At 40.4% G+C, this 21,971-nt stretch overlaps 1 protein-coding gene and 1 long non-coding RNA gene across 9 annotated transcripts in view; one reads left to right on the plus strand and one right to left on the minus strand.

The window, feature by feature from the left end:
- Positions 1-21,971, minus strand: part of MTMR1 (myotubularin related protein 1) — a 76,085-nt gene that overhangs the window by 22,039 nt on the left and 32,075 nt on the right. For all 8 annotated transcript variants that reach the window (XM_032757784.2, XM_032757780.2, XM_058441583.1 and 5 more), the window contains 8 exons: positions 15,600-15,694; positions 15,122-15,229; positions 12,745-12,846; positions 12,349-12,432; positions 11,338-11,487; positions 10,226-10,414; positions 6,212-6,397; positions 5,544-5,750 (listed from right to left, as the gene is read on the minus strand). In XM_032757784.2, the coding sequence (XP_032613675.1) occupies positions 5,544-5,750; positions 6,212-6,397; positions 10,226-10,414; positions 11,338-11,487; positions 12,349-12,432; positions 12,745-12,846; positions 15,122-15,229; positions 15,600-15,694 (1,121 nt within the window). The remainder of the gene's footprint in view (positions 1-5,543; positions 5,751-6,211; positions 6,398-10,225; positions 10,415-11,337; positions 11,488-12,348; positions 12,433-12,744; positions 12,847-15,121; positions 15,230-15,599; positions 15,695-21,971) is intronic.
- Positions 6,307-9,549, plus strand: LOC131383915 (uncharacterized). Its single transcript, XR_009214317.1, has 3 exons — positions 6,307-6,361; positions 6,458-6,628; positions 9,268-9,549. It is a non-coding gene; the product is annotated as an uncharacterized LOC131383915 (long non-coding RNA).

Here is a 21,971-nt window from a genome sequence, read left to right on the forward strand (position 1 = left end):
TTAATCACTAACTCCCCATTCCCCACCTCCTAGCCCCTGGCAATGACCATTCTACATTTTGTCTCTATGAATTTGATTATTCTAGTTTCTTCATATAAGTGGAAACATAAATATTTGTCCTTTTGTGGCTAGCTTATTTTGCTGAGCGTGTTTTCTTTCTTTCTTTTTTTTTTTTTTTGAGACAGAGTCTCACTCTGTCGCCCAGGCTGGAGTGCAGTGACGCAATCTCGGCTCACTGCAAGCTCTGCCTCCCCGGTTCACGCCATTCTCCTGCCTCAGCCTCCCGAGTAGCTGGGACTACAGGAGCCCACCACCACGCCCGGCTAATTTTTTTGTATTTTTAGTAGAGATGGGGTTTCACCATGTTAGCCAGGATGGTCTCAATCTCCTGACCTCGTGATCCGCCCATCTCAGCCTCCCAAAGTGCTGGGATTACAGGCGTCAGCCACCGCGCCTGGCCTGCTGAGCATGTTTTCAAGGTTCATCCATGTTATAGCACATGTCAGAACTTCCTTTTTTAAGACTAACATTGCATTGTATAATCATGTGCCACATAATGATGTTTCAGTCAATGATGACTGCATATCCAATGGTGGTCCCATAAGGCTATAATACCGTATTTTTACTGTACCTTTTCTACGTTTAGATACAGAAATACTTAGCATGGTATTACAGTTGCCTACGGTATTCAGTATAGTCACATGCCACACAGGTTTGTAGCCTAGCAGTAATAGGCTGTACCATATAGCCTAGATGTTAGCAGGTTATCCATCTAGGTTTCTGTAAGGTACACTCTATGATGTCCACACAATTACAAAATCACCTAATGATGCATTTCTCAGAATGTATCCTCATCATCACACACCACATGACTGTATATATAGACCACATTTTGTTTATCCATTCGTCTGCTGATGGACATTGGGGTTGCTTCCACCTTTGGGCTATTGTGAATAAAGCTACAATGGACACCGATGTACAAATACCTGTTTGGGCCCCTGCTTTCCCTTCTTTGGGGTATATACCCATCAGCGGAATTGTCAGATCATGTGGTAGTTCCACGTTTAATTTTCTGAGTATCCGCCATTCTGTTCTCCATAGTAGCTCCATGCATTGCCCCACTATAAAATCACTTGTAGGACCTACTGTTCAGTATTTAAGGCACCTAGGGAACTGTTTTACACTGACAGTTCACAATTTAGGATTCATTCTTTCAACAGATAGCCATGGAACTCCTATGGCGTGTGCAAGGCATCATGCCTGGCCCTCAGAATGTCAGACATTGTCATGGTGTCTGGTAGAGGCCCAGTCCTTGGCTAGGCCCCTAGGAGACCAAAGCAAATGAGACACTGTACTTGTGCTTGATGAATAATTCATCTGTGGTCTAGTCAAGGGACAAAGATGTATAAATCACAAGGGCAATAAAGTGTTCCAAGGGCTTCCAAGTATGCAGTGGGTATGGTGGGAGCACAAGGGAATGAGTGAACCATCCTAGGGTGGGGTAGGGGAAGGAACAGGGAGGGACAGTCATGCGAGTCATAGTCATGAAGGACATTTCATTTGAGATAAACCTTGAAGGACAGGGAGATGCCTGCTTCCCAGGTAGCCAGGAATTGATAACCAGTGGGAATGTGGTGGGGAACACTAAGGAAGCCACAAGCAGCTGGGCACAGCTGAGGCTTAGATGGGGCAAGGGAAAGAAGATGAGAGATGAGGCTGGAGATGTAGCTAGGGCCAGATCACCAAGGGCTTTGAGTGCACACTGAGGAGTTTGCTCATAAACCTGTGTGCTACAGGAAGGTGCTGAGGGACTCACACTGTGGAGTGGCAGCATCCGATCTGTTGTTTGGAATGCTCCATCTGGCTCCAGTGGGGACAAGGATTAGACAGAGCTAGGTTGCAGAAAGGCTACTGCTATTGTTGGGATGTTTGTCCTCCTAACCTCGTGTTGAAATTTGATCCCCAATGTTGGAGGTGGAGCCTAATGGGAGGTGTTGGGTCATGGGGGTGGATCCCTCATAAATAAATTAATCCCTCCTTGGATGGGGGAGTGTGTGAGTGAGTTCTCTATTAGTTCCCGAGAGAGCTGGTTGTTACAAAGGGCCTGGCACCCTCTCCCCTCTCTCTTGCTTCCTCTCTCACCATGTGATCTCCACACACTGGCTCCCCTTTACCTTCCACCATGAGTGGAAGCAGCCTGAGGCCCTCACCAGAAGCAGATGCCGGCACCATGCTTCTTGTACAGCCTGCAGAATCGTGAGCCAAATAAATTTCTTTTCTTTCTAAATTAGCCAGCCTCAGGTATTCCTTTGTAAAAACACAAACAGACTAGGACAGCCACCTAGAAGACTGCCTAAGTGGGTTGATAAGGCCTGAGTTACGGGAGCATCAGGGGCAATGGAGATGATATCACAGATTCGCTATCCATGTATTCGAAGTTATGGGACTAGCTGAGATCACTAACAGGTTAACCACAAAGAGAAGAAAAATGATCCAAGGACTCATCCCTGGAACACCCCAACATGAAGAGGTTGGGAAGATGAGGGAAGACCCGAAAGTTGGAGGAAATTCAAAAGGTCATAGAAACCTAGAAGCGGAATGAAGAAAGTGTTTGGAAGAAAGGAAGAATCAACAGCATCGAATGCTCAGGCCAAATAAAACAAGTGATGACTGTCACAAGACCAGGTTGGGAGGGGGGGCATTGTGAGAAGGAACCCTGGCTGAAGTGTTTTCAAGACAGTCTGGAAGGAGAGAAATAGTGATAGTGAGTACAGACAACAGTTTTGAGGAGATTGTTGTAAAGAAGAGCAGAGAATCAGGGTGACAGCTGAGGAGGGCTGTGGGGTCAAGAGGGTTTTTTTTTTTAGGATATAACAGAATGTCTCTACAACAATGGGAATGATCTAGGGAAAAGGGGGGAATGGAGGCAGGATAAAGGGAAGAACAATTAGAAAGTTCCATGATGGAGGTCAAGCAGGCAAGGGCAGGATGAGCCTCAGCTGGAAGCTCTGATGGCTCAATCACAGAACTCCAGGTAGAGTAGAGTACACAGATCCAGAGGGTGGGTGGTTGCAGGCTTGAAATCACTGTTTAAAGGCTGGCTCCACCCTAACTAGCTGTGTGACTTTAGGCAGATAACACACTTGAAACCTCAGTTTCCCCATCTGTCAATGAGAGCACTATCAGGATTAAACAAGATGCTGCACGTTAACAGTGCCAAACACATAGTGGTGGCTTAGTAAATTGAGGCTATTAGGAATCTGATAGTCCTATTGGCTTCACTGTGGCCATGGTGCAGTGAGCCCCAGCATTAGCAAGTAGGGATGGGAGCAGGGCGCTGTAGGCACACCCTGATGCGTGCACCTCTGCTCAGTCCCAGTACATGCTGCCATCGCTGGCATCTCGCTAGACAGCCTTCACCACTACCCCTCTGGCAAAGCACCCATTCAAGCTTTCTCTCCCCTAGGACATACAGTTTGGGGAGGAAGGTAGAAGGCAGTGGCCTCCGAGTCTTCTGAGATGGCCCAGTACAAACATCTGGAAAGATTCCACACACTCTCTCTTCCTTACCGAGACCAGCCTTTGCTGAGGCGGGAAGAAACAAAGGAATTGGTGATGTTGTTTAAAACTTCCCTGGCACTTAGCATGGGGCAAACACTGCCGTAAACATTTGACACATATAAACTCATTTCTCCCACACAATGCCCCATTTCAGAGAGGAGGGAATCACAGCAAGAGAGGGGAAGGAACATGTCCAGGGATCTGCCAGTAGCTCCCAAAGGGCATGGAGCTCAGAGACTGCGGACTTGTCCCTTCTCTCTGGGAGGTCCTCTTGCAGGCGCTCCACCCCAGGAGTGCAGGGACAGCTGGAAGCTTGGCACACTCACACCAAAGCCAATGAAATCCTTGCACTACCCATCTTCCTGCTTTCCATAGCAAGTCTAATGGGGACTTCAGGAGTATTCCCATTCAATGCACAGTTCAGACAGATCCCTAATAGCTCAATGGCCTGGACAGACCAGAAGTAGCTGCCAGTTGGACTAAAACACAAATGGCAGCCCAAGAATGCCCTACCAGATGACCTCGTAATTTCACTCCTAGGTATATAAACCCCTAGATTGTAAGCAAGTTGTTATAGGCTGAATTGTGATCCCCAAAATTGAGGCCTGAACATTCGGTAGCTCAGGAATGTGTCCATATTTGGAGATGGGGCCTTTAAAGAGGTGATTAAGTTCAAATGAGGACATTAAAGTGGGCCCTAACCCAATCTCACTGGTATCCTTATGAGGACATTTGGCCACCCAGCGAGATAGCAGGGGTGTCCAGTAGCTCCCAAAGGGAAGAAAGACCTTGTGAAGAGGTAGCCAGAGGGTGGCCATATGCAAGGAAAGAAGGGAGACCTCAAGAGAAATCGATCTTACTGGGACCTTGATTTTGGACTTCCAGCCTCCAGAATTATGAGAAAATTAATTTCTGTTGTTTCAACCATGCAGTCTGTGGTACCTTGTTATGGCAAAAACTTATATACTAACATTCACGCAGTATTCTTCACAACAGCAAAGGTGGGAACAACCCAAGCATCCATCAGCAGATGAACAGATAAACAACATGTGGTATATGCACACAAGGGAATACTATTCAGCCATAAAAAACAATGAAAATTTGATATTTGTCACAACATGGATGAACCTTGAAAATATTATGCTTAGTGAAGTAACTCAGTCATGGGAGGACAAACACTGTAGGATTCCACTTATATGAAGTACCTAGAAAAGGCAAATGTATATGAAGACAGAAATATTAGTGGTTGTCAGGGGCTGGGGGAAGTGAGGAATGACTGTTTAATGTGTACAGCATTTCCTTTCGAGGTGAAGAGTATGGTTTTTGTTTTGTTTTGTTTTTTGAGACGGAGTTTTGCTCTGTTGCCCGGGCTGGAGTGCAGTGGCATGACCTCGGCTCACTGCAACCTCTGCCTCCCAGGTTCAAGCAATTATCCTGCCTCAGCCTACTGAGTAGCTGGGACTACAGGCACCCGCTAACACATCTGGCTAATTTTTGTATTTTTAGTAGAGACGGGGTTTCACCATGTTGGCCAGGCTGGTCTTGAACTTCTGACCTCAGGTGATCCACTTGCCTCGGCCTCCCAAAGAGCTGGGATTACCGGCATGAGCCACTGCGCCTGGCCAGAGTATGTTTTGAAACTAGAGGTGATGGTTACATAATACTGTGAATCTACTAAAGGACACCAAATTGAGCATTTTAAATGGTTAATTCTATGTTATATGAATTTTACCTCAATTTTTTAAAAAGGCATAACTACACTAAAATAAAAATGCCCTATGAGGAACATACGATGCCTGAGGTCCATGTATTTTATTATGGCAATTCAGGTCTGATATGATACAGAAGAGAAAGCCTGCACATGTGTGTGTGTGTGTGTGTGTGTGTGTGTGTGTGTATGCGCTTATGTGTGTCACACATGACGTTTACATCCATATCATACAGCAAAACAGTCCAGCATAAACCTCACTGTCTGAACTTACCAGTGCAAACCTGTGTCCAAAGCTTATCCACTCCTTTTCTACAAGAGTTTCAAATCCTTTAATGGTCCTGTAGTAACTGTCCAACATTAGCATAGCCAGAGATGTGAGCTGGGCTGTTCGGTCCCAACCATCGCTGCAATGCACCACCACAGATGTTTTCCCAGATTCTATTTTATCAGCAATTCTTACTGCCCCAGCAAGCAGCATCTTCAGAAAAAAAAGGCACATTAGACCAGGCTACATTGAATTTCAATTAAATGTAAAACAACGTAAAATAATTCTGGGGAGAGCTTTGGAAGTTCTGGTCAATAAACCAAACAAGAATGGCATGCAATCAGCTGAGACTCCCTAGGAAATATTAGCATCACATTAAAAAAATAAGAAGAAAAGAAAAAATCGTATACTGGAGAAAAACTACAGGAGTAAATATGGTTCCTTATTAAAGGGCCACAAAGTTCTTTAAAAGCCTGACCTAAGGCAAGCATTTTCCCCTTTTCACTATGTCACAAAAGCCCTCCACAAAGACCCCAGTCTGCTGCTGCCCATGGAAACTATTTAATAAGAAAGTTCATGCACACAGCCAAGAGGCACTTGGAGATGTACGTATTTATGGCACAGGCACGAAGAAGTCTTAACTGGAAAGCATATAAAGTACTGGATCTCTTTACCCTTATATATTCCAGCCAATGCGTCCCATCCACATTGGAGAGCCACCGTGCCTCATCGATCGAAGGGTACACGATCTCTTTTAATTTGCGTAGTGACTCTCGCATGACATGAATGTTGTGGATCTCCAAGAACACAAGTTCTGCATTTGGGTAAGCACTTTCACTTTCATATCCTCCACCCTTTGTCTATGAAAAACAAAAGAAATACATCACATTATCTGGAATTAACTTTTCTATTCTTTCTAGTGCTATGAGATACAGACCACTAAAGAAACGACAAACTCATCTGCAAACAAACCTCCTATATCCTTGTATGAGTTTCCTAGGGCTTCTGGAAAAAGAACCACAAACTCAGTGGCTTAAAACAACAGAAGTTTATTCTCTCCTAGTTCTGGAGGCTGGAAGTCTGAATTCAAGGTATCGGCAGTGCCATGCTTCCTCCGAACACTCTAGGGGAGGATCCTTCCTTGGCTCTCCCAGGTTCCGATAGCCCCAGGTCTTCTTGGCTTATACACACATCATTCTAATCTTTGCCTCCATTTCCACCTGACCTTCTTTCCTTTGTCTGTGTCCGCCTCTTCTCCTCTTCTTCTAAGGACACAGTCATTTGGCTTAACCCCCACCCCTCAATTCAATATGACCACATCCTAACTTAATTACATTTGCAAAGACCCTATTGTGAAATAAGGCCACATTTATAGGTACTTGGAGTTAGGACTGCAACATATCTCTGAGCTAACACTGGGATGTGCTTAAGGAACTGAAAAGAACCTCACATAGCTGAGACACGGACCTGGAAGATGTGGCGAGACAGGAAGGAAAGGACCCGTGGGTGGAGGGCTTTGGAGACCCCGTTCAGGAACCTGTCCACTGAGCAAATCACTCTGTGCAACATGGTGACCACAGTCAACAACAATGCAGTCTGTATTTGAAAATTGCTGAGAGAGTAGATTTTAAGTGTTCTCACCACAAAAAACGGTGTGTTAATTAGCTTGATTTAGCCATTCCACAATGTGTACATATATCAAAATACCACGTTGTACACCATAAACATATACAATTCATTTATCAATTGAAATAGTAACAATAAGTTTTTTTTTTTTTTTAAAAAAAAAGATCTCTGGTCATAATGTGGAGATAAGACTGCAGGGTGTGAGGCAGAAGTCCAATTTCAAGGTTCCTGCTGTAGGTGAGGTAAGAGATGATGGGTCGTCCAAAAACTAGAAGAGGGGGGCATACTTCCTAGTTCATTCCATGAGGCTAGCAGTATCCTGATACCAAAACTAGACAAAGACATCACAAGAAGAGAAAACCACAGATTAACATCCCTTATGAAAATACATGCAAATATCCTCAACAAAATACTAGCAAATCCAATCCAAGAGTATACGAAGGGGACTGACTACATACCATGAACGGGTGGGATTTATCCCAGGAATGTAAGGAGGTTTTATTAGCTTCCTTAGGGTGCTATCACAAACTGGGGGACTTTAAACAACATAAAATTTATTCTCTCACAGTTCTGGAGGCTGAAAGTCCGAGATCAGGGTGCTGGCAGAGTTGGTTCCTTTAGGAGGGTATAGGGAAGAATCTGTTCCATGTCTCTCTCTTAGCTTCTGGTGGTTGCTGGAAGTCCTTGGCACTCCTCAGCTTCTAGCTGCATCATTTAAATCTCTGCCTGTATTGCCACATTGCCATCTTCCTTCTGTGTGTGCCTGTGTCTCTACATGGCTTTCTTATATGGACACTAGGCACTGGATTTAGGGCCTACCCTACTCCAAGATGACTTCATCATAATTAATACATCTGCAAAGATCCTATTTCTAAATAAGGTCACATTCTGAGGTTCCAGTTGGACAAACTTTTGGGAGACATTTTTCAATCCACTACAGTGGTTCAACATATAAAAATCAACCAATGTAATACCAATTCAAGAAGAGGATATGAAAGGCAGCCAGATTGGAAAGGAAGAAGTCACATTATCTCAATTTGCATATGACATAATCTTATATATAAAGAACCAATGGAGACCTAGAAAATACTCTGTTTCCTAGACACATATGCTGCCATAGTTAAAATTATTCTAGATATACAATTTAGTGTCCTGTCTCTATCTCTCCTGCACGGGATAAAACACAATGAACTGCCCTCACCCTGTTGGCTAGTCTGAAGATGGCCTCCACCGATACGGCTTTTCTCACATTTTGTAATTCCTTGGGATATGGTGGTGACAGGTAGGAGGCAGAGATGTAGAAAGACTGACACAGCTAATGATCCAGATGTGGGGAGCAAGGGAGCCTCACTGAGAGATGCCTCCCTATGGTAGGCTGAAAAGCGGCCCCGCCAAAGACATCCACATCGAATCCCTGGCAATGGTGAATGTGACCTTATTTGAAGAGAAGGTCTTGCAGATGTTTAAGGATCCTGAGATTTGCAGATGTGTTTAAGGATTCCAAGATTAATTGAAAAGAGGGTCTTTGCAGATGTGTTTAAGGATCCAGGATTATTTCAGGTGGACCCTAAATGTCATCACAAGTGTCATTAGAAGAGAAAGGAGGAGACACAGAAACCCAGAGCAAGAGAGGGTCATGTGATGACGGAAGAAGAGATTGGAGTGATGTGGCTGCAAGCCCAGGAAGGCTGGGGCAGCCACCCCATGCTGGAAGAGGCAAGGAACAGATTCTCCCCTGGAACCTTTAGAGGGAGCAGAATTGGCCTCCAGAATTATGATCAATACATTTCTGGTGCTGTAAGCCACCGAGTTGGTAGTAATTTGTATGACAGCCTCAGAAAACTAATACTTTCCCATCTTCCTCCCTGCCCTGTTCCTCTCCCAGTCTTCCCCATCTCAGTAACAGACACCACTATTCACCCTCAAGTCAGACACCTGGGCAGCCCCCTTGACCACAGGGGTGGTGAGCTTATCAGCATCATGTACTGTGCCCTGAGGATGCACTCGCCACTGTGCTAAGTCATTTACATGCATTCTTCTCACTGAATTTTAATCCTCACACAACCCATGACATGAGACACTGACATTATCTCCTGTTTTACAGAAGAGGAACCTGAGGCACAGAGAGAGGTTAAGTAACCGGCTCAGGAGTCTAGAGCACCAAGTGGCAGAACCTGGAGGAAAACCCAGGTGTAACTGATTCCAAAGTCAAGGGGTCTCACCAACTTGCCATCCTGCCTCTCAGGCCAGTTGGAATACACGGAGGGTTTGCGGTCTGGGGAACAGCCAAGCAGAGATGTCAACCATACAATGGGATAGAAATCCAGTCGCAACCTTAGGAGGGATCAGGACAGGAGAGAAACTGCAGTGTCAAGCTCAAGTTGAACTCAGCATACAGACAGTGTTTAAAGCCGTGCCATCAGAGATGGCCCCAGGAGTCTGTGTAGAGCAAAGAGGACCCCAGACCAAGTTCGAGGAGCAATGCCATTTGAAGACTGGGAAGAGAAATCAGTGAAGGAGATGGAGAAGGCCAGGCTGAAGAGCGAGAGAAACTCGGGATGTGATATCATGAAAGTCATGGGAACGGAGGTGTTTTTAACCATGTCTCACTGCCACCCGAGGTACACTACACAGGTGCTCCACGAGATTTATGGAAACTTTGTACATTTACACATTTCACATGGCTGATTCCATTCTAAAAAATTCAGACCCGACATGAATTAATCAACTAACCACTGTATTTCTTAAACGGACTTCCAAGGACCTCACAATCATTTCATTAAAATGCTAAATCCTTTAGATGATAATTGTCTTTCTGGGTCTTTGCTTAATTGATTTAGCAGACAGGATATTGTAGAGAAGCAATGAAACAGACAAGATCCCAACCCATGTGAGACACCAAACACAGCCCAAGGAGCATACACCAGGGAGGAATAGGTATGGACTCCAAATGATTCTAACTTCGGGTGCTGAGGAAATCAAGCAGTTATTCCAACTGCATAATGATTTACAGACAGGACATGAAAATATCCAATGTTTCTGCAATGCTATTAAGAATATACCTTGTTGGTATCAGCGACACTGTTTTGTCGAGCATCAAAGATGATAAGCTTGTGTGACTGTGCGTTAGCATCCATTATTGTTTGCAAGTATTTTTCATCCTCTTTGCAGCGTTTATCATTGGGACCCACAAGTGGCTGGCTGCAACGGGTAATCGTTGCTTGACTTTCCGGATGAATCCATGACAACACCTAGTGTTTTTAAGCAACAAATATTAGTACAGTTCCTAAAGCAATGTATGCTCTAATTACCTGGTAGGAAAAACAAGTTCCCTTCTCAAGCACAGTCTCTTATACATATTTTCTTCAAAAGTGAGAGTGGGCAGGCCAATCGCAGCATTGTAGTGGCCATCAGACTCAATGTTTTGGTCAGGATGAAACAATTCTGACTACATGAGCTCTAAAAATCCCCTTCCACCCCCAAAATTCTATGATTCTAAGAAAAACAAATCCTAAATCAAACTATTACTAAACTCTAGCCCCATTCCAATTTGACTGACTAATTTTACCTTGTCTCCTAATTTTAAAAACATCTTTGTATCTCAACAGTAATATACGTGGCAGGGTAAGGACAAAGTGAATATACAGTCTCTTATAAAATCTGACACTCTGCCACCCCACCTCTCATTTTCCTCCAGTGGCCAAGTGACTCAGGATTACACCAGATGCAAATGCTGGGCTCAAACCATTACTCCCAGCTGTCTGCTACTACTTCTGTAATGATGTCCCTCCCACGCAGCTATGGCATCATGCTCAGTATCTAAGAAAGAAGCATTTCCTCTAGGATGATTCAGTGAAACCAGCAATGCCAAGTGGTAATACAATAGCATGCTAACTTGTTCTTGCTACTCCTTTGTTATTCTCTACTACTTTTTGAGGGTATGACTGAAGTTACCCTTACACTTAGTTATAGGAAATCATACAAGAGGGAGTCATAGCAAACAGATTGTTTATATAATTAGGTATTTGTTGAGAATCAAAGGTATGTTCAGGTTTATAAGCTGATTTTTCTGCTTTCCATTTTTGTTCACTAGATTCTTTTCTGTCTTAAATCTCTCCATATTAGATCTAACGCAATATATATTCCTATATAAATGACAATGTTTATTACTTACAGGGACTCTGCCTTTTGCTCGAAAAGCTGCCACTTTTGAAAGGTCATCATCTTTTACACTAGTTGGCACAACAATGATGGCAGGGTAGGTGTCACAGAACTCATAATTACTGTTTATTTTGGATATTTTCCAACTCTCATTTGGCAAGCCCTGTAAGGTGTTGGAGAAAGAAGAGGGGGAAATGCATGACTTTACACTTTGAAAAAGTACTAAGCATGAAGCACATCCATTTCTTATTTGCAACTAAAATCCATTTATAATTTGTTGTTTATTGTAACTTAAAAGTCAAAATATATATTTATTTGGTAAAACCCATTTCCTAGACATTTCTAAAAATCTAAAGAAGCATAAGAATATCCAAACCATACTAAAACATGAAAATTATACACTAGAATCACATTTCTATATATTTCTTGTCCTATTTTCTATAAATAATGAGCTCAGTGTTATTTTTGAGAATATACTCAAAAGTCCTTTAGAAACACACTTACTTCTTACAAATGTCTAAAATAAGTAACGTAAAACATTATACCAAATATAAGGTAGAGACAACGTCATGAAACAAACGTCATGAAAATAAGATCTTAGTGGAATAATTTGAAGCTGACAATGCACTGAAGAGTTCCTAGACCCGGGAACACCGGATCAGACAGATGTAGTCACACCACATGCTTCGAATCTAACTGTAGTCAGTGGTTTGGATCCTTACTCATCAATTCTTTACAAGAACATCGAATAAAAACCATCTGGCAAATTTGGTTTTTAAACCCGTCCTTGTCCTTGAGTCCCACTCACCCTCTGGAAATAGGATAAACAAACAATGACAAAGTCTAAGGTTTGGCACAGGGAGAAGAGAGAATCAAGGAGAGATGGAGAACCTATAAGCTAGCAGTTAAACCTGTGCATAACTTGTTTGAAAAAGTTTCTTCTCCACCACATCGTTTCTAACCTTTTAGAAGAGAAAAAGATGCTCAACCTATTATTTTCAGCTTGATAAACAATATACTTTACCTGTCTCTTATATTCAGATACTGGATCATAAACTTTCCAGCCATTAATTGGAAATTTTTCTTTATAGCTGAATGCAAATAGTGCCTGGACACAAAAACCACAAAACACATATGTTACTATTTCTTTTTATATCATATACCCAATATTAAAGCTTTTCATTCTAATATGAGCTGAGTGTATTAAGATTCCTATTTTAGTCTGTAAATTTTACAGCAACAAAGTAGCAGCTTTTCTTAAGCATTACCCAGAACTGACAAATTTCAAATATTCTAATATTAGTCACCAACAGTGGAAAAAAGAGAGGAAAAGAAAACCTCTGGAAAAAGGAATAATTACACATAGGGTATTTGGACCCCCACAAATGCATGCAGAAAAGGTTTACTTTGATGTATTTACCTGTCCGTTAGAAAGAGGAAATGCATGTTTGTTGAGGTTTTCAAATATCCCTAGTTTACTCTGTTCTTCCTGTTTATAAGCAAGCCGCAAGTTCCTCATATCCTGTTAAACAATTAGCAAAACTCGGTTATTCAACATACATCAGGCACCTATAAGCCAGATACCGTGCCATAAATAAAGAAATTAATTTTTTTTATTCATTTCTCCTTTTATACTTTATCTAGCTCCAACGGCACAGTCTCCACTCATTGCAACCTCCGCCTCCCTGGTTCAAGCGATTCTCCTGCCTCAGCCTCCTGAGTAGCTGGGATTACAGGCACCCACCACCACTACCGGCTAATTTTTGCATTTTTAGTAGAGACAAGGTTTCACCATGTTGGTCAGGCTGGTCTCAAACTCCTGACCTCAGGTAATCCACCTGCCTCGGCCTTCCAAAGTGCTGGGATTACAGGCATGAGCCACTGCGCCTGGCCCCACTTATGTTTTCAAAGAAGGACTATACATACATTCTCATGTGCATAGGCTATCTGTGGAGGGTTACATTAGAAATCGGTCACAGTGGGTGTCTGAAATGAGTGGAACAGGGTGGCAGGGTGGTGGGTGGAAGGAGACTGATTTTTCACTATATACATCTTTTGAATTGTATATCACCTGTTAAAAAATAAACCCCACACCTTGTAAGGCTCTTAGGCATGATCTGAGAAGGCTGGGAGCATGACCTTAGTAATTCTAGGTTAGAGAACGTTTAAAGCAGTTGTTAGCAAATGCTCACCCCGGCCATAAAAATACCTTAGTAAAACAGCCCCAGGACGCCTGCCTAAGCAACATAATTTCCTGACATGCCCTCCCTGTAAGCTACATGGCTACACACATCCACCTTGGAGGCTGACTGAGCTGACTTGCTATTTAAGATTGCTTACAAGCTAAGGAAAGAGCACGTGCAAAGATTCTGGGGGGTGTGTGTGTGTCAAGTATGAACCACCAAAGGAAAGCCCATGTGACTGGGATGGCCAGAATGAGAGGAGGGCAGTTCGAGACAAAGCTGCAGAGGAAAGTGGGTCAGGCAGAGCAGTCTTGTAAGGAGAGTTTTTCCTTTAGTCTAAGGATAATGGGAAGATACTCAAGCGTTATGAGAAAGGGGACGACAGGTTTCAAAATTGCAGAACTGATCAAGTCACCCCTCTGCTTGCCATTGTTCCATATGGGGAACCCTGCCTGAGAAGGACAGTTGTCAGGTAGTGCCTAAAGTGAGTTTAGTAAGCCAACAGATTCATAATCTGGAAGAGTAAAGGGTTCTTTGGAAAAAGAAAATGGTTTTGAACACAGCCTAGGGCCAACAAGAGGGAGCTATCCTCAGAGATTGAATCAAAACAAATAGATAGTAAGGAATCCTAACCCAAAATTTGGAAGGGGCCCTGATGATCCTGCAGGCAGGATCTCTTTTCTGGTACTTCAGGTAGGGTTTTGGGTAAACATTACCAAAGTCAAGTCACTGGGAATAAAATACATCAATTAAGATGGGTCCTACATGACTTCATGATTAAAGTTATCACACACATTTCTACTTAAATTATTAGAAGGGTACAAAATAAACAAATAAGCCCAGCTCAACATAAAAATTCCAACATAGCCAAGAAATTTAATCTCATTTTTAATTACAGAATTTATGGACCACTGCTGTCCCTTTAGGAAGTCTCTGACCATCCACATTGTTCTGAATGTAGTCTTAAAACAACAAACTGGGAAAATATATTGATCTCTGCTTTTCACTTGATTTCTCTGAGATGTGACAAACAATCACTTAGGTTATAGGTCCATGTTAATTAGAAATACAGTCGGCCCTTCCTATCCATGGGTTCCACATTGGAGGATTCGAACAACTGCAGATAGAAAATGCTTTCTAAAAGGATGGTTGCATTTGTGCTGAACATGCACAGACATTTTTTCTTGTCACTATTCCCTAAACAATACAGTATAACAACTATTTACATAGTGTTTACACTGTATTAGTTATTATAAGCAACATAGAGATGATTTAAAGTATACGGGAGAATGTTCTTAGGTTATATGCAAATACTACATCATTTGATATAAAGGACTTGGACATCCATGGATTTTGGTATCTGAGGCAGAGGTCCTGGAATCAATCCCCACTGATACCAAGGGAAAACTGTACTTCAATAGAAAAGGTTTATTTCAAAGGGTTACATAATAGTTTAAATTCGATATGAGATTTGAACAGGTTGCTATCCCGAAAACATTTGAGTTACTAGCAGTACAAATTATTCCACTGTCCAAAGACCATGAAGAGACTGAGGGAGAAAAAGCTCAGAGCTGATTGCCCCCTTTTAGTTTTCACTTGGCGTTTCTATTATACCTTGCACACTATCTCTATACCACAGGAATTGTCTCCATGACTCTGTGCTCCAATCTTCTCAACTCTGCTGATCACTCCAAGGGGAACATCAAGGATAAAATGCGGGTCCTAGGTTCAAAAATTAAGATTAATGTCTATTATTGTCAGCCAACAGTTTTCATATTTTAAGTCTTTGCTGGGTTACAAAACATGTTTGTTTACTTCGCATTTCCTCTTTGTCCTAGCTAAACTGAAGTCTGATTGATAGCATTCCTTATGAAATATATATTGAGACAACAATGGAATTTTCCCTCCAGGTTTAAGCGGTACTTTAACACCCTTTGTTTTCAAGATACAAACATCTGTTTGCAAAAGTGTACATCTCAAAACCCAACCTGTGGTTATCTCAGGGTAATGGGATTTCAAGGGACTTTTTACTTTCTTCTTTTAGTGTTCCAAAGTGTTTCTTTTAAAATAAAACACACTTTAAAAAACTCACCCTCTCGACATTTTTGAAGTACAGCTTAAAGTCCGTCACTGTCAGGGTTCCACTCACTGCTCCCATAAATGGGCAGATATACATGACATCTTTCACTGAAAGAAAAAGGCCAAAGTAGCAACTACTGCCATAGACTTGTGCTTCCATAAAACTTAACACAAGTTTTCCAAATATATATTTGTGATTCCAGTTTTCTAGGAATTTTGTATTTTATAGAATTATATCAGTTATGACTTTCAATACAGAGAGATGCATAGTCTTCTAATAAATTTCAATATTTTAAAACAAAATTCTGATTTGCTACTTAACGAGGTTTTAAGTAAAGGGCCTCATAATAAGTTATATTCTGTCATTTTTCCTAGGTAGTTAACATTTTCCCTGGGTGATAAATTAATCATATTCAAAACATTAATTAAACTCTGAAAACCCTGGGCTACCATTTCATGAATTACTGCTACTTAAAACTAATGAAAACTAAACACTGTCTCCTAATACATCTCCAAAGGAAACTCTTTTTACAGAAGACAAAACCTAGAACCACATCAATGAAGTGGAAAAAGACTTATTTCAAATTCCTTATCAGCTTATCAGTTTTAATTTTTTGTTAATATCTATTAAGTGCATGTCATATTTAATTCCCATTAGTGTTAAGAAGCTCACTTCTATCACAAAGATACCACATCTTCATGTTTTCCCAAAGTGCCATTCCACTGGAATGACAAGAATATACATAGCTATATATGAGTCCAAGTGAGACAACAAAAGGCATTAACATCATTGAGCCAAATTCTCAAAATGCTTCCATTTAACTTTTCTATGCTCCTTATGCACTGAGAGCCTTCTATTGCTGGGATTCTGTGTATTAATTGGAAACAGTTCCTGTCCATGAGTAGCCCATGACCTGTGAGAGATACCACACAGAAAAATCACCATTATACTAGAGCAGAGGTCCCCAACCTTTTCGGCACCAGGGACTGGTTTCAAGGAAGACAATTGTTCCATGGACCAGGGCAGAGGTAGGGGGATGGTTTCAGGATGAAACTGTTTCACCTCAGATTATCAGGCATTAGACCCTCATAAGGAGCATACAACCTAGATTCCTCACATGCTCAATTCACAATAGGGTTCGCGCTCCTGTGAGAATCTAACATCACCGCTGATCTGACAGGAGACGGAGCTCAGGCAGTAATGCTCGCTAGCCCGCTGCTCACCTCCTGCTGTGCAGCCCCGTTCCTAACAGGCCATGGACCAGCGCTGATCCACAGCCCATGGGTTGGGGATCCCTGTACTAGAGGCTGACAAAAGCTAAAATAACAATGTGGACACAAAGTATTACAATGAAAGTTCAGAAAAGGATCAACTTAACTCAGTAGGAAAGTGGGCAGGGGGAGTAAGAGAAGGAAGGGAGGAAGGGCACAGTGATAAGTTGTTAGAGGTTAGTATGCCTGGATCAATGGGTGCAGTGAGGACAGTGGAACATGAGGCCAGAGAAGTTGGCAGGGAGCGGATTGGCAAGTGCTTCTGTAGGATACTAAGGCATTATTATCATTATCCTTAAAAGATAACTGTTTAAACAAAAACAAAAACTATATATTGTGGGGTTTATAACATATGTAAAAGTAAAACGGATGACAACAACAGCATAAAGGGTAGGAGGGGACAAATGGGAGTACACTACTACAAGGTTCTTATCCTGTACATGAAGCAGCATACAATCATTTGAAGGTAGACATAAAGATGTAAAATAACTAGTTACATAACAAAACAAACAATTATAGCTAATATGCAATCACAGGACATAAAATAGAATTCTAAAAAGTAAAAATCCAATAGTCTCGACCCAAAAGCTCCTTCAGCCGATAAACAACTTTGATAAAGTTTCAGGATACAAAATCAGCATACAAAAACCACTAGCGTTCCTATACACCAACAACAGCCAGGCCAAGAGCCAAATCAGGAATGCAATCCCATTCACAATAGCCACAAAAAGAATAAAATACCCAGGAATATGGCTACCCAGGGAGGTGAAAGATCTGTACAATGAGATTACAAAATACTGCTCAAAGAAATTAGAGATGACATAAACAAATGGAAACACATTCCATGCTCATGGATAGGAACAATCAATATCGTGAAAATGGCCATACTGCCCAAAGCAATTTATAGATTCAATGCTATTCCTATCAAACTACCAATGACATTCCCAGAACTAGAAAAAAACTATTTAAAAATTCATATGGAACCAAAAAGAATAGCCAAGGCAATCCTAAGAAAAAAGAACAAAGCTGGAGGCATCATGTTACCAGACTTCAAACTACACTGCAGGCCCACAGTAACCAAAACAGCATGGTACTGGTACAAAAACAGACACACATAGACAAGTGGAACAGAATAGAGCACCCAGAAATAAGGCTGCATGCCTACAACCCTCTGATCTTCAACAAAAGCAAGCAATAGGGAAAGAATTCCTTATTCAACAAATGGTGCTGGGATAATTAGCTAGCTATATGCAGATGACTGAAACTGGATCCCTTCCTTACACCATATACAAAAATCAATTCAAGATGGATTAGAGACTTAAATGTAAAACCCAAATCTATAAAAACCCTGGAAGACAACCTAGGCAGTACCATTCTGGACATAGGAACTGGCAAAGATTTCATGATAAAGATGCCAAAAGCAATCACAATAAAGCAAAAGTTGACAAATGGAATCTAATGAAACTAAAGAGCTTCCACACAGCAAAAGAAACTATCAACAAAGTAAACAGCCTACAGAATGGGAGAAAATATTTGCAAACTATGCATCTGACAAAGGTCTAATATCCAGCATCTATAAGGAATTTAACAAATTTACAAGAAAAAAACAAACAACCCCATTAAAAAGTGGGCAAAGGACAAGAATAGATACTTTTCAAAAGAAGACATACATGCAGCCAATAAGCATATGAAAAAAAAGCTCAGTATCACTGAACATTAGAGAAATGAAAATCAAAACCACAATGAGATACCATCTCACACCAGTCAGAATGGCTATTATCATATTAAAAAGTAAAAAAAAAAAAAAATAAGAGATGATGAGGTTGCACAGAAAAGGGAACGCTTACACACTGTTGGTAGGAGTGTAAATTAGTTCAACCGTTGTGGAAAGCAGTGTGGTGATTCCTCAAGGAGCTAAAAATAGAACTACCATTTGACCCAGCAATCCCATCACTAGGTATATGCCCAAAGGAATATAAATTATTCTACCATAAAGACACACTCACCTGTATGTCTGCTGCAGCACTATTCACAATAGCAAAGTCATGGAATCAATCTAAATGCCCATCAATGCCAGATTGGATAAATAAAATGTGGTACATATACACCACGGAATTTTGCAGCCATAAAAAAGGATGAGATCATGTCCTCTGCAGGAACATGGATGGAGCTGGAGGCCATCATCCTTAGAAAACTAACACAGGAACAGAAAACCAAATACTGTAGGTTCTCACTTATAAGTGGGAGCTAAATGATGAGAACACAGACACAGACACGAAGAAGGGAACAACAGACATTGGGGCCTACTTGACGGTGAAGGTTGCGAGGAGGGAGAGGATCAGAAAAAATATCTACTAGGTTCTAGGCCTAGTATCTGGGTAATAAAATAATCTGTACAACAAATTACCATGATGCGAGTTTACCTATATGCACATGTACCTAAAATAAAAGTTTAAAACAAAAGTACTCAATTCAACCATAAAAAGAGGAAAAAAAGAATAAAGCATAAATGAGACTAATAAAAACCAATTATCAAGATAGTGGATTTAAACCTAATTATATTAATAATTACATAAAATGTAAATGATCTAAACACCCCAATTAGAAGGCAGAGATTGTCAGTTTGGAGACAAAAGAAAGAACCAACTATACGTGGCCTAAAAGAAACTCACCTTAAATATAAAGACACAACTAGTTTGAAATTCAAAGGATGAAAATAGGTATATCATGTTAGTAAAATTTTTAAAAAGCTGTAATGTCTATAATAATATCAGACAAAGTAGATTTCAGAGCAAAGAATATTACCAAGAATAAAGAAGGTCATTTCATGATAATAACGAGGTCAATTCGTCAGGAGGACGTAAGAATCCTAAACATGTATGTATCTAATAACAGCTTCAAAATACATAAAGCAAAACTAATAGAACTGCAAGGAGAAACTGACACATCCACCATTATGGTCAGAGATTTCAAAACCTCTCTCTCTACAATTGATAGAAATAGACAGAAAATGGCTAAGAACACAGATCGACAAAATCTAATTGACATTTATAGAACAGTCTACTCAACAACAGCAGAAAACACATTCTTTTCAACTGCACATAGAACATTTACCAAGACAGAGCATATTCTGGGACATAATATGAGCCTTGACGAACATAAAAATATTCAAGTTATAAAAAGTATGTTTTCTTAATACAAAGGAATGAAGGTAGAACTCAATAATAGAAGAAAATTTGGGAAATTCACAAATATATGGAAATTAAACGACACACTCCTAAATAACTCAAGGGTCAAAGAAGAAATCAAAAGGGGAATTCAAAAGCATTTTGATCTGAATGAAAATAAAAACACAAGGTCATAAGTGGTGAAATGCTGCTAAAGTAGCAGTGGGAGGAAAATCTAAATGCCTATACTAGAAAATAACAAAAATCTCAAATAAATGACCACAGTTTCCACCTCAAAAGCTACAAAAAGAGTGAATTAAACCCAAAGTAAGCAGAAGAAAGGAAATAATAAAGATCAGAGTGGAAATCAATGAAACAGAAAACAAAGAAAATAATAAAACCAAAAGCTGACTCTTTGAGAAGATCAATAAAATTAATAAACCTCTAGCCAGACAGATGAGAAAAACAAAAAAGGGAAGACATGCACATTAATAATATCAGAAATGAGAAAGATGTCACTGCAAATTCTACAGATATTAAAGAGTAAGGAAATATGATAAATGACTTTATGACAATAATTTGACAACTTGGATTAAATGGACAAAACCCTGGAAAGACATAAACTACCAAAGCTTACCCAAAAGAAAACCATAATCTAAACAGTCATATAGCTACTAAGTAAATTAAATTTGTAGTTAAAAACCTTCACACAAAAGAAACGCAAAGTCCAAGCAGCTTCACTGGTAAACTCTACCAGGTATTTAAGTAAGAAATAAGCTACCCCAGAAAACTAAGGAAGAGAGAATAATTCTCAATTCATTCTATGAAGCCAGCTTTACTCTGATACCAAAACCTGACAAAGCAATTACGAGAAAATTACAGACCAATATCTTTCATAAATGAATATTGATGTAAAACTTCTCAATAAACTTTTAATAAACCAAATCCAACAATTTATAAAATGGATACTACATAATAAGCAAGCTGAGTTTATCCTGGGAATGCAAGGTTGATTTAACAATCAAAAATTAATTGATGTAACCCAGGATATTATAGGTTAAAGAAGAAAAATCATGGTTACATCAATTGATGCAGAAAGAGCATTTGAGAAAATCTAACATCAATTCCTGATGAAAACTCACAGCAAACTAGGAATAGAAAGGAACTCCCTCAACATGATAAAGGGCATCCACAGTAAAAACCTGCAGCTAACATTATACTTCATGGTGAAAGACTGAAAGCTTTCCCAAGGTCAGAAAGAAGACAAGAATGTCCACTCTCATTTCTCCTCTTTAACATTATACTGGAGGTTCAATCAAGAGTAATAAGGTAAGAAAAAGAAATAAAAGGCATTCGAATTGGAAGGGAAAAACTGGAATGCTCATATACGGCTACTAGAAATGTATACTGGTACAACGACTTGGAAAACACATTAGCAGTTTTTTAAAGAAACTATATAGCTATCATATGATCTAGCCACTTATCTATTAGGTATTTACTCAGGAGAAAAGAAAAGATATGTTCATACAGACTTGTACATTAGTGTTCACAGCAGCTTTATTTGTAATAGCCAAACAGTAGAAACAACCCAAATATCCACCAACAGATGAATGGATAAGCAAACCGTCATGTAGCCATATAATGGAATTCTATCCAGCAATAAAAAAGAATGACTGTTAACTCATGCAACAATATGGATATCAAAATAATTATTTGGTTTGAAGAAGCTAGACAAAAAAGGAACATACTCTATGATTATAATTTCCATAAAACACTAGAAAATATAAGCTAGCCTATAGTGCTTGGGGATGGCGGAGAAGGCAGAGGAAGTAGGGATTATAAAGGGGCATAAGGAAACGAAAACTTCTGGGGGGTGATGGATATGTTTGTTTGTTTTTTTTTTGGATGTTTTATTTTATTTATTTATTTATTTATTTTTATTATTA

Source organism: Hylobates moloch, unplaced genomic scaffold (assembly GCF_009828535.3).
Source record: "Hylobates moloch isolate HMO894 unplaced genomic scaffold, HMol_V3 SCAFFOLD_7, whole genome shotgun sequence".
NCBI classification, from domain to species: Eukaryota; Metazoa; Chordata; class Mammalia; order Primates; family Hylobatidae; genus Hylobates; species Hylobates moloch.